At 35.2% G+C, this 13,638-nt stretch overlaps 1 protein-coding gene across 2 annotated transcripts in view; it reads left to right on the top strand.

Annotated features, from left to right (window-relative positions):
• Positions 1–690: 690 nt before the first annotated feature.
• The window catches only part of GLRB (glycine receptor beta), a 44,200-nt gene continuing 31,252 nt past the window's right edge, over positions 691–13,638 (top strand). For both annotated transcript variants that reach the window (XR_010068410.1, XM_063310149.1), the window contains exon 1: positions 691–838. Coding sequence is in view for 1 of the 2 variants with exons in the window: in XM_063310149.1 (XP_063166219.1) it covers positions 717–838 (122 nt within the window). In the remaining variant the exon portion in view is untranslated. The remainder of the gene's footprint in view (positions 839–13,638) is intronic.

Genomic DNA, 13,638 nt, shown 5'->3' with positions numbered 1-13,638 from the left:
AAAGAACATAATATGAAAATACAGTTATTACATATCAATGACTCAATGACTTAGTATAATATGTGGGAAAATTTTGGGACGCTTCTGTGGGTGGATTTGCATGCCTGTAGCTTTCTGTGGATAAACATTATTCTATAATGTAACTTTAGGTTTTATTAATAAAGGATGACCTTATGTTGAAAAGTTTGTGGTGGCAGTTAAAACATATAGTGCCCACAATCTAAAACAGCTTCAGTTAGCTTTAAAATGTTTGCCTTTTTTAGGTGTGTGTGCCTTCAAGTTAGTTTTTGACTCCTGGCAACTGCCTGGACTAGTCTCTGCAGTCTTCTTGGCAAGGGTGTTTTGGAAGTGGTTTGCCATTGCCTGCTTCCTAGGGCTGAGAGAGAGTGAATGGCTCAAGATCACCTAGCTGGCTTTGTGCCTCAGGCGGGACTAGAACTCACAGTCACCTAGTTTCTAGACTGCTGCCTTAACATTTACACCAAACCAGCTCTGATATATGTCTATTTTACCTTTCCCTAAATCATAGAAGAGCCAAATTAATAAGATCTAATAACTGATCATTAGAGTATAATCATATGTATATACAATGTTTAATAGTGTTTACTTCCTGTATGAAGTATATCCTATTTCTTCATTGAACCTCATCAAATTGTATTTCTGTTCTTTCTTATCTACTACAGATCAACTTTTATTCTGGGCTTCAAGTCCCCACAATGAAGTTTTTATTGGCAATTGTTGTGGTTGCTTTTTTGTCCTTATACGTTGAAGAAGTCTGTTCCAAAGAGAAATCATCAAAGAAAGGAAAAGGAAAAAAGAAGCAATATCTCTGTCCTTCGTATGTACATTACATTTTTATACAATTTATCTGAAATACTGCATCGATTCTCATTAAGAAATGGTCTGTAATAAAATGTAGGCTTCCCATAAAATAAGACAATTCACATAAGCAGTAATTGTTCACTAGAATGTATGATTTTTGTTAAGGATTTGCCTATGATGGTATCGATCTCACATAATTTGTTATGCAGGATGGAGTAAACCATGTTAATAAAATAGTATATAGAAACATATGAAGTTGCATTATTCCGAGTCAGACCATTTATCCATGTAACTCAGTATTATAACTGACGTTTCCTGGAATAACTTTCCAGGGTTTCAGACCAGGGCCTTTCTCAAGTTAGAATTTAAAGCTGTGATTTTGTAAATGCAAAGCATGTGTACTATCATTAAGCTGTGATCAAATAAGACTTCATGTAAGTTGATAATCAGAAACAAATATTATGATCAGAGCCTTAAAAAAGTCAATTTTTAAAATGTTTGAATGTTGTAAAGCATGTTAATCATTAATTTGAAAACTGCATGTACTATGCCTGTTAAGTCCTTGTGCAGGTAGTTTGATTTTGCATGAGCAGAAGAAATTACTGTGTTATGTTTTTCCATAAGTAGATAAAGCCAGAATGTGGCTTGCCAGGTAGATTGACATGAGAGAAATCCTCACCCATATCTTTACATATTTGAAGGTTCGGAGGATGTACTGTAACCAGCCTTAGCAAGCCATGGTCACAGATAAAACGCTGCTTCTGTTGACATTAGCAGCCAGCATCTGTGCAATTATCTGGCCAGCAATCTTGAGCTTGCACAGTGCAAAATTTTGTCCGCTTTTTTTTTGTTTGTTTCTTAATGCATAAATGTATAGCTTTATGCAGTGACTTTTTAGCAAATCACTTCACTGACCTCCATTATGAATAGGATCTCCTATTTCTATGCCTGAAACAGAGCAAAAACTTACTATTGATTTTCATGATTCCAGTAGGGCCCACCTAATATGAGTCAAGGATGGTAGTATGAGTTCTGTTTTGAAGTTTGGACAATACAATTTTATTTTGTGCAGCTATGGTTCTTTGCTATCTTTTGTTTTTCCAAACATATGAAAAGGGTAAATATATTGTAAAACTTTAAATAATATGGAAAAATGATAGATACACTGAATTTGAATTTAGGCCTTAGTCAAAGACACAGTTTAAAGCAATTGCTTCATTGGACAGTGCAAAGTCAGATTATAACCTCAGTAATATATAATCCAAAGTGATTATATCCTCCTAATACATATGCTGTTATGTTTTATATGTTTACCTTTGTATAGTGAAAACCAGTATAAATACTGTACCATCTTTTTACAAGATACTTATACATACGAAAATGTTTTATGGATATAAAAATATATATAGTTATCAATTTCTAAATCCATATATAGTCTTAATTTTTTATTTTATAAGTCTTAAAGACAAACCATTCCATTGAAAGAAAAGTATGACTGCCTATCCTAAATTATGAAGTATTTAAAAGCTTCTAATTTATAGGTATCTAAATTAATATATAAATAATTTAATTTAATATTTATCATCACTTTCATGAATGTTTATAATTTTCTGTGTGAGAAGTTCTTTAATTTTACTTCCCAAATAAACTCTAGACAAACTGTGATCTCTTGGTCCATATGAATACAATCTTAGATATTGGAAATTAGTTTTGTTACAAATTTGCACTCTGACAAATGTGAATTGATTACTGACAGCAAATTGCTACTTTTATGAGTTCCTTATTTAATACTGAAGCTTTCAAAGTTATACAGAGCTTTTTTTGAAGTTAGTAATCCTTCAGATTCTTCTAGAAGTGTGATTTTGCCTAATTGTTAGGGGAAAGCAATGTCCTATTTCTACTTCCTATATTATTTACACTGCTCTGCCTGGAAAACTACTGCAACATTAATCTCAATGTGTGTTTGAGTGGGTGGGTCTGGGTCTGGGTCTGAGTCTGAGTAAAGGAGTTATGAAATGGAGGGACTTATATCAAAAATGAAATTTAATTTAAATAGTTAATATAGTTAGTAATTAATATTTACATACCATATAATTTCCCTTCTAGCACAGTTTGTAAAAAGTTATAATAAATTTGCCTCAAGTTAAGCACACCTGATCTAGAGGAAAGTATACAGAAGACAGTAAAGCTAGCTAAGTGAATAGATGGAAAGATGGAAAATTATGTGTGGAGGAGGATACTTGAGAAGAAATGAAAACGTGGGAAGGAGGATAGTAAGGCTTGTTAGAGCCATTTGTTCTCTCCAGGAAGACCATAAATAAGTGAGGGAATGATAGCACTGAATGAATGAAGTCAAAAGATCAGATTCAGTAGCAAAATTTGGTAGGATCCAAATCTAGATTATAACAGCTTCTCCTGTCATTGGAAAAATACATACTGTAGAGTCAGAAGTCCCTGCTAAGTAAGGTGGATAGTGCAGTAGAAAGGAGAGATTTCTCCACAATCATTGTCCAGTAAGGTCTACCAGCTACTGAATTTCTTGGGACTAGAGAGGCTGCTAAAAAAAAGGGGGGGGTAGTAAAATCTACTCCTGCCAATCAGGACCACTGAAATCAAAAGCATTTTGAAGTATTTTGTTAAAGCATTTATTTCCAATCAGATCTACTTCACATACTGTCTGTCCAATTGTCTATCCAATTTCTTCTGTATGAAAAGCACCATGTATTTACAAAATGATGAATATAGACAACCAGCTTTTAAGTGTTAAGCAAGTCTTTGAGCTTCACACACAATCCATATCAGTGGGAGAAAAGCAGCTAGATTTCTTTTTATCACCTGAATTTAAGCAGATGGTTTACAAAATACACAGTGCCTGGGATCATACATTAAGAAAGCCATTATGTAGTTTATTTTGTGTTGGTTTAATATGAACCCAGCTATCTGAGTGAATGCTTTATATAGCACTACTACCAACATTGAAGAGAAGTCATAGTTAAGTGTGAATTTTGTCTATATTTACTAGCTTTCTATATAGGTTTTAGAAAACATTTTTTGATATCTTGAAATTGTTCTTCCAATTTTTAAAATATTGTTTTGAATGAAAAATAAATCAATTTTCCTAACTGCTTGTTAATTTGAACTTTAAGAAAGTTATATACTTGTGTATATAAATATGAGAATTATGCTGTAAATTTCATTACATTGGTGCAAATATTTAAGTGCTTCTAAAGTAACTTAGCATGAGATTTATATGCAGTCTAGATTCCTAATCATACGTTGTTTTGGTTGAAGGACAAACTAGGCAATAAGCAATTCATTATGAATTTTCATAAGCAATTAAATATTCTTGGCTTGTATGCTTTCTGGTTCCATGTACATTGTTTCCTCCAGGCTGGCTGTCAGCTAGATACTATCTTACTGTTTAAGTTGACTAGAGCAATATGATGCTGCATGAATTATTATCAGGGCTGTATAGTGCTTTGGAATTGATCTCCAAATATTCTTTGGAGCATGTGGTAACACAAACCTAACTCCTGTTTGCAACACCCTAGAGAAGCCACACCTTTAAGGCAGATATATGATCTTGGGGGAAAATATACAACTATTTTAAGATGTACAGACAGGAGCTAAATGGGCACTTCTGTGCATGCTGAAGCATCTTTGGAGATCAAATACAAAACATTGCATAGTCTTAATTATTATGTTATATGCAAATATTTTTCCAAAACACTTTTCTGTCTTCCAAATAGGAAAATTCTTGTCATAAACCTTCAGGCTTTTGTTTAGTTTTAATGATATAATTATTGAGTGATTTGAATAACTTTTTTCTGTCTGTTTTGATCTCAGTCAACTTGTTTCTCAGTTGCACTCTACGATACTGGGCATCAAAAGAAATATTAAACAAAACTTCAAAAAATCATTTTTCTTTGTTTCAAAGTGATATTTTTAATACTATCTAATTAATTAAATATATGATGTCTTTTTCTCCTGATAGTAGAAATGATGATACAAATTTAATTACATTGCTTTTATCTGATGTAAGGATTGCAACAGATTCATACTAACTCTTTGACTTATGCTGAAACTTTAACAGATGCTGTTCGTATTCAGCTTTTATCAGTCATGTGGCTGAGTCAAATTTCAATACTTTATTACAATATTTTAATTTGGCCTTCCTCAACTTGATCCTCTAGAATAATTATGTTAAAACTATGACAGAATTCACACCTTCTTTTTTGGGGACTGCAGCTCTGATGAACCAGCTACAAAGGATATTAGGTTAGGAAAAATTCCAGTACCATTTTTTCCTCTTGAAATGCAAGCTGTGAAAGTGAAGGTAAAATCTTCCTTCCCAAATTTGAAGGTCTTAATTAATTAGTAATAGATAACTAATTTTAGGTGGCTAATCTTTCATTTATGAATTGAAAATATGAAGTGATTAATCAGAAATAAGAATATAGCATTCCCATTAACGTGACTAGAACAGAAATCCTTCTGGGCTCTGCTTTATCTTCTTATAGTCCTTTTTATACCTTCTGCTAATTACTGAAATGAAATCCTTACTGGAATATCACAAAACAAAATAGGCAGAAAGTAAAGGACAGGGGAGAATACTAGGAGAATATATTTTTATAGGGGTTTTCTTGTGTGAAACATCATTAAAATTTGGAGAATCTGTTGTTCTCATGTCATACTTAATCTTCATTTGCTTTTAGTCCTGGGGTAAACTGCAGGGGAAGAATATTAGTATATACCAATAATTCTTGGAATAGAAACAAGTAATTTTCTTCTGTTTATGCCTGTGGTAGCACAATTTATTTTTCATATAAGTTTGCAGATGGGAGAAAAGGACATTAGGGCAGATTCATTACTGCACATGCATTTTTCATCAGTGTTATGCAACAATGTAGGATTCCTAGCTTGTTTGAAATATTAAGAAAGAAAGCTGAACCACTGCCATAGCCTTTGGAAGAGTCTCCAAGCATTAACTAGCTGCTGCCACTATGACACACATTCAATTATTTAAAAACAAAGGTGGTCCTGTTTTCTGGAAGACATTCCAGCTGCCATAATAAATGGCAAATCAATGGCACTCACATAGAACAAATCAAGTCCTTAAATACTTAGGATCCTCTTTCATTCATCTTCCACATGGAAGCAACAAATTGGCAAAGCCTCATCTCGTGTATAGAGGGTCTCAGATCTGATGGCAGATATGTTAGCCATAAAGGCAGCAATCCTGTCTGAATGGCAATTAAATTGTTCAGACCTACAGTACTCCTCCTTTACTCTATGGCATGCAATTCAGCCTATTACATATTACATTTCTAGAAGTAGTTCATTCTAGATTGAATCATTCTCCATGCCCCTGAGTTATCCCTAAAGCTTTATTGAGAACTGAACTAGGTTCCTTATCTATAACGACTTGAATGTGAATTTGCCATCTGAGATACTGGTTAAAATTAAACTTTTGTAGGAATTCTTTACTTCAGCTTTTTCATACAGATAAGAATTCATCCAATTCTTCTTGAGGAAAGCCATAATAAATTATTTTTCTTTGAGTGGTCTCTCCATCAAGCATTAATAGTGATGGGTATGGGCCAGGCATTTCAGAGGCAAAGCAATGCGTTCTAGATCTTGATTTGTAAATTCAGAGACCCTCCCCCCCTCACTCCAATTATATGTTAAGGATTTTTTTTTTAATCTCAGTCCCTTTGATATTCCCAAATTATTTTTTAAGATACTTTTCCATTCACACAGAAAGGCATTCATACTAGCAAGATTTAATGCCATACCACCAAAGCTTGTAGAAGATGATTTAATAATATGCTCTGTTTAGATTGCCACTGCAGATGCTCATGAAGTAGCCACTTTATCGATAGCTCACATGCTGTTTCAGTGTCCATTATATTAGAATTGGCAATCAGTTCTGATATATTCTATTTTTGCCAAACATATGAGCTGGCCTGAATCTGAAACTGTGCACATTTTATTAGCAGATAACATTTAAAAAAAAATAAAATAACTTATTTTACCTGTTTTTATCACATTTGTTCATTTTCTTAACCTGTTTTATTACTATCACAGTGTGTATTTTGTTGATTCCTTCTGTGTTGTCTCTGACCATAAATGTATAAATAAATAAAATTGCAAGAAATGTTCTGAATCAGAGAGAGACATCTGATTAAGGAAACGGACATCTTTTCTTGGCATTTGATTTCTATGAGAGCAGCAGTTACCTTAGAAAACATCTGTTAAGTTTTGTTAAAGCAGTATCCTATTCCCTTGTATTACCTGGCCCTGGAACATATTGGAATCCAATTAACTGAATATTGGTCAGGAAGTCTAGATCTATCAAGGGAACCATATGTCTGTCCCTACTTACTACTTACTTCAATGGTATTCCCTGTTTTTCCCCAACCACCAGTTCCTGGCAAAATCTATCAATGTTTGTTTTAAAAGATGGTATCAGAATTTAGAACTGTGCTCTCTGAAGTCAGGCAACCTGTGGCCCTCCATATGTTGCTGACTACAACTTCTAGGACTGACATAAAATCACATCATACCTTTGGCATATCAGATTAATGGGCAAGGTATTTGAAACAGGGGTCATGATTTCCCAGCATGCCAATTTTTAAATAGTGAAATAATCACGCAGGCTACCAGCAATCATTTACTGTGTAACACTGAATCATACTGGTACAATAAATATTTCTGTAGGCAACTGTATAGTTTTTTGAGTTTGGGTTTGGGTTTGAGCTTCATAAGCTTGCTGAAACCTTACATAAAGAAGATAAAAGCTTTACAAGCAGGTTCAGAATTGTTCTGTCAGATAAAACTACCAATCAGAGAAGAATTCAAGCCAAATTCTTCAACTTCTCACTGGCTCCAGGTCCCAATCTCTCTTTGCATATTAACAATCTATTGCTGTAGATCAGATGTAGATGTCTCCTTCCAATACTGTATAATAATTCTGGATATCCACCAAGCCAAAAAGGTCCATGTTACTGATGATACATTCCAAATATTTGTGGAATGGCCAAGAACATATGCATCTTTAGTGCACAATTATTGATCCTGTTGATAATCCTGTTGATTTCAATCCAAAATAATGGAAAATATGTTTAGAATAGACAGTAATAGAAAAATCCAAATTATATTTGAACTGCATAAAATGGCAAGGTGATTGCAATAAACCCTTATTAAATTTAACTGAGGTGTCCAATATGTCCAAAACCAATACCTTATTGTTGTATTAACCTAATTTTAAGATAAAATAAAACTTTACATTCTTAAAAGCAAACTGCCACTGATTTCTCAAGCCAGTACCTTCAAGCTCATTTCAGATATTCTACTATAATTAATTTCAATTTTATTTATGTCCATAGTCTTCCTCTGAAAATATGATACTGGCTTAGGAGCTTCACTTGATTCCTCCCCAAATCTCCAGGTATTGTAGAATCTTAGGAACCACAAGGGCCAAATAAAAAGTCCTTGGGTTGTACAAACTGCCAATAAGCACTCTGAAGTAAATCAAAAACAGATTTTAATTCAATCAAGTTTTAAAAACATCTCCATCAGAACTGAATGTATTGTAAGTGGTCCAGTTTACCCAGAAAACTTGATTTATTCCTGTTTTTAAACTGGCATAATACCATAATATAAGCTTTTCATGTGTAAATGACTCAAAATTATATCTGATCTAATATTTACTATGTACATCTTATTAAGTTAAAGTGTTGAAATAATATCTGATCTTTAAAAATATTTTTTTTGTTTTTTGGTGCCTTCAAGTCAGTGTTGACTCCTAGTGACTGCCTGGATAAGTCCCTGCAGTTTTCTTGGCAAGGTTTTTTGGAGGTGGTTTGCCATTGTCTGCTTCCTAGGGTTGAGAGAAAGTGACTGGCCAAAGGTCATTCAGCTGGCTTCCTGACTAATGTGGGACTAGAACTCATGGTCTGCTGGTTTCTAGCCTGATACCTTAATCAGTTCACCAAACTAGCTCCACATCTGACTGACTATATTCTATATACATCTTACTAAGTGAAGATGTTGAAATAAATCCCCACATAAACAAGGAATCCAATACTTGCCAAGATTTCAATTAAATAACGATAAGGTCAAATAATAATAAAGTTGAGCTCAAAAAGGAGTTGAATTTTGAAATTCTTTACTACAGACAATAGTAAAGTTAAAATAAATGTCAAATGGTAAAATATGGAAACTTGGTTTCCTGACAAGTAACTCTAATTTATGTCCTGAAAATCTCACAGCATACCTGCTATTCCCCCCCCCCCCCATTCAATTGTGTCCAGTTCTTGGAGACTGACTGGACAAGTCCCTGCAGTTTTCCTGACAAGGTTTTTCAGAAGTCATTTGCCATTACCTCCTTCCTGGAACTGAAAGAGAGAGACTGGTCCAAAGTCACCCTGCTGGCTTTGTGCCTAAGGTGGGACTAGAACTCACAGTCTCCTGGTTTCTAGTACCATAACCACCACACCAAACTGGCTTTCCAACTTGCTATAAATTTGCTTAAAAGAAAGTGATGTACTATAATAAACAATTGTAAATTAATCTCATATCATCCAATATTACAATAGATATTGAGAAATGCCCTTCCATCAAATATTTCTTCCAAAATCTAATCAGAAATTCTACTTATAAAAACAGCAATATTGACAATTATGACTGTCATACACCTCCCCAATATAGATATTCTGTAAAAGCTGTTTATATTGAGGGAGTATACAAGTATCCCACAAAAAAAGCAATTTACATCCCCAACTTTTTAAATTTGGCCCAATTATACTGGTCTAAAGACCCCAAACCTTTGATACTACATTTTACAAAGGAGGCTGTCATGAAAAAAAAAAATTAATATTAGAAACAGTGACCAAGAAAAAATGGTATACCTCTTGACCACACAAATGGCAGTCAGCTATCTTAGTTAGTCCTCAGTGAAAGAAGTCGAGCAAATGGTAAATGAATGATTAATAAATAAATAAATAAATAAATAAACTAAATGAAGAGATAAAATTAAAAATAAATCTATACTCCCAGTTTGTCAATAGTCAGGCATTATGTAGAGCATTCCTAATGCCCCTTACATTAAAAACAGATGATGATGATGATGATGATGATGACGATGATGACAATGAGGAATATTACATGGGATTGGGGAAAAGAAGAAAAGAGAATTCTGCTGCCTAACCTACTGAAATATATAGAGATATCAAACAAAGCCAAATATACAAGAGAGAAAGAGAAAGTCAAGGAAGAACAAATGATAGAGGTGCAAAAAAGCAAAGTAGGGCTACTAAAGGATTTATGTCCTGTATCTGTTCCTTGTAGCCAAGGTCATACAGATAAAAACAAGCCAGCTTAATTAGGAAATGGAGATAAAGTTTAATAGCCTGAAGACAAGGAAGCAACAAGCGAAAACATGTAATGTGTTTAATCCTTCTCCAAAAAGACTTCAGCAGAAATTTAAGGAGCTAAGACATTTTTATGCTTCCCCATGATATAAAATCAAAAGTGTCATTTGATTATGCCCAAACAAAGGCATCTTGAATCCTAATAAAATATTGAGTAGTATTTTCTTCAGCAATATTTCTCTACATATTAAATATCATTCTATGTTGTTCAATTTCCTTAGTGTAATATGGGAAAAACATAAGATATGTTATTTGCCCATTTAGTCACTAAAATGAATTGGCCTTTGTAATATTTCATTCCTTACAGGAGATCTAAGAAATCTCACAATAAAAGGCTGAGCTTTATCAGCAATATGAAAAGAAGCTGGAATGTGGTGATATAAAGTGATAGTCTTTGTCAAAGCCAGCTCTTTAACATTAGGGCTTTCTAGAAAGAAAGAAAAAAACTGGTTTTTCTTTGCTTCTTCTTCATACATATGTATTAGCTGAGCAAGAGAGAGAATCCAAGAACATTATTGGGGATAAATCAATGTGAATTGTAAAATACTGTATAATGTAATCTGAAAAGTAAATTATAAATTAACAGACTTTTCATGATCTTCTTATTTATATCCTCTCATCTCCAAACGAACAGCCTTTGCATCTTTCCCAATTGCTTCTCAAACTATTGCTGTTGTGAAGGGAGTTGCTGAATTTACTTGGTTTCACGCAAACCACAGACCCTCTCCTATAAAAAAATAGTGTGCTTCCTAGTTCTAATTAAAGTGGAAGTTAAGTTTTTATAGTAATATAAATACTGTGGGCGATATCAGAGAATTGTGATGCCCATCCAATTATAGCACAATTTTAACCAGAAGTCTTTTTTACTTTGTTTTTGTTTTTGTTTTATTTTTTATTTTTGCTTTGATTTCTTCAAATTGTTTAGAAGTTACCAGGATATTTAAAACTATCACTGTAGACAGTAGCTTTCTCCTTGGGCTCATAGCTATTTACTTTATTTCCCACTTTTGATTTTCTTCATTTTTTTAAATTAATCAATAAGTAAAAATAAATGTTAGCATGGTGATTAACTAAGTTTGTTGTTGTTTATTCATTTAGTCGCTTCCGACTCTTCGTGACTTCATGGACCAGCCCATGCCAGAGCTTCCTGTCGGTCGTCAACACCCCCAGCTCCCCCAGGGACGAGTCCGTCACCTCTAGAATATCATCCATCCACCTTGCCCTTGGTCGGCCCCTCTTCCTTTTGTCTTCCACTCTCCCTAGCATCAGCATCTTCTCCAGGGTGTCCTGTCTTCTCATTATGTGGCCAAAGTATTTCAGTTTTGCCTTTAATATCGTTCCGTCAAGCGAGCAGTCTGGCTTTATTTCCTGGAGGATGGACTGGTTTGATCTTCTTGCAGTCCAAGGCACTCTCAGAATTTTCCTCCAACACCACAGTTCCAAAGCATCGATCTTCCTTCTCTCAGCCTTCCTTATGGTCCAGCTCTCGCAGCCATATGTTACTACAGGGAACACCATTGCTTTAACTATGCGGACCTTTGTTGTCAGTGTGATGTCTCTGCTCTTAACTATTTTATCGTCATTGCTCTTCTCCCAAGGATTAAGCGTCTTCTGATTTCCTGACTGCAGTCAGCATCTGCAGTAATCTTCGTACCTAGAAATACAAAGTCTTTCACTGCCTCTAGGTTTTCTCCCTCTATTTGCCAGTTATCAATCAAGCTGGTTGCCATAATCTTGGTTTTTTTGAGGTTTAGCTGCAAGCCAGCTTTTGCACTTTCTTCTTTCACCTTCATCATAAGGCTCCTCAGTTCCTCTTCACTTTCAGCCATCAAAGTGGTATCATCTGCATATCTGAGATCGTTAATGTTTCCTCCAGCGATTTTAACTCCAGCCTTGGATTCCTCCAGCCCAGCTTGTTGCATGATGTGTTCTGCATACAAGTTGAATAGGTAGGGTGAGAGTATACAGCCCTGCCGTACTCCTTTCCCAATCTTAAACCAGTCCGTTGTTCCGTGGTCTGTTCTTACTGTTGCTACTTGGTCGTTATACAGATTCTTCAGGAGGCAGACAAGATGACTTGGTATCCCCATACCACTAAGAACTTGCCACAACTTGTTATGGTCCACACAGTCAAAGGCTTTAGAATAGTCAATAAAACAGAAATAGATGTTTTTCTGAAACTCCCTGGCTTTTTCCATTATCCAGCGGATATTGGCAATTTGGTCTCTAGTTCCTCTCCCTTTTCTAAACCCAGCTTGTACATCTGGCAATTCTCGCTCCATGAACTGCTGAAGTCTACCTTGCAGGATCTTGAGCATTACCTTACTGGCATGTGAAATGAGTGCCACCGTTCGATAGTTTGAACATTCTTTAGTGTTTCCCCTTTTTGGTATGGGGATATAAGTTGATTTTTTCCAATCTGATGGCCATTCTTGTGTTTTCCAAATTGCTGGCATATAGCATGCATTACCTTGACAGCATCATCTTGAAAGATTTTGAACAGTTCAGCTGGGATGCCGTCGTCTCCTGCTGCCTTGTTATTAGCAATGCTTCTTAAGGCCCACTCAACCTCACTCTTCAGGATGTCTGGCTCTAGCTCACTGACCACACCGTCAAAGCTATCCCCGATATTGTTATCCTTCCTATACAGGTCTTCTGTATATTCTTGCCACCTTTTCTTGATCTCTTCTTCTTCTGTTAGGTCCTTGCCATCTTTGTTTTTGATCATACCCATTTTTGCCTGGAATTTACCTCCAATGTTTCTAATTTTCTGGAAGAGGTCTCTTGTCCTTCCTATTCTCTTGTCTTCTTCCACTTCCGCGCATTGCTTGTTTAAAAATAATTCCTTATCTCTTCTGGCTAACCTCTGGAATTTTGCATTTAATTGGGCATATCTCCCCCTATCACTGTTGCCTTTTGCTTGCCTTCTTTCTTGGGCTACTTCTAGTGTCTCAGCAGGCAGCCATTTTGTCTTCTTGGTTTCCTCTTTCTTTGGGATGTATTTTGTTGCCACCTCCTGAACAATGTTGCCAACTTCTGTCCAGAGTTCTTCCAGGACCCTATCTACTAAGTCCAGTCCCTTAAATCGATTCTTCACCTCCACTGCATATTCCTTAGGAATATTAGTGAGCTCATATCTAGCTGATCTGTGGGTCTTCCCTAATCTCTTTAGTCTGATCCTAAATTGTGCAATAAGAAGTTCGTGATCGGAACTACAGTCAGCTCCAGGTCTTGTTTATACTGACTGTTTAGATGTCCGCCACCTTTGGCTGCAAAGGATGTAGTCAATCTGATTTCGGTGTTGTCCATCTGGGGAAGTCCATGTATAAAGCCGTGTCTTAGGTTGTTGGAAGAGAGTGTTTGTTATGCACATTGAGTTGTC

Source organism: Candoia aspera, chromosome 8 (genome assembly GCF_035149785.1).
Source record: "Candoia aspera isolate rCanAsp1 chromosome 8, rCanAsp1.hap2, whole genome shotgun sequence".
Lineage (NCBI taxonomy): Eukaryota > Metazoa > Chordata > Lepidosauria > Squamata > Boidae > Candoia > Candoia aspera.
This window is presented reverse-complemented; position numbering and strand designations above follow the sequence as displayed.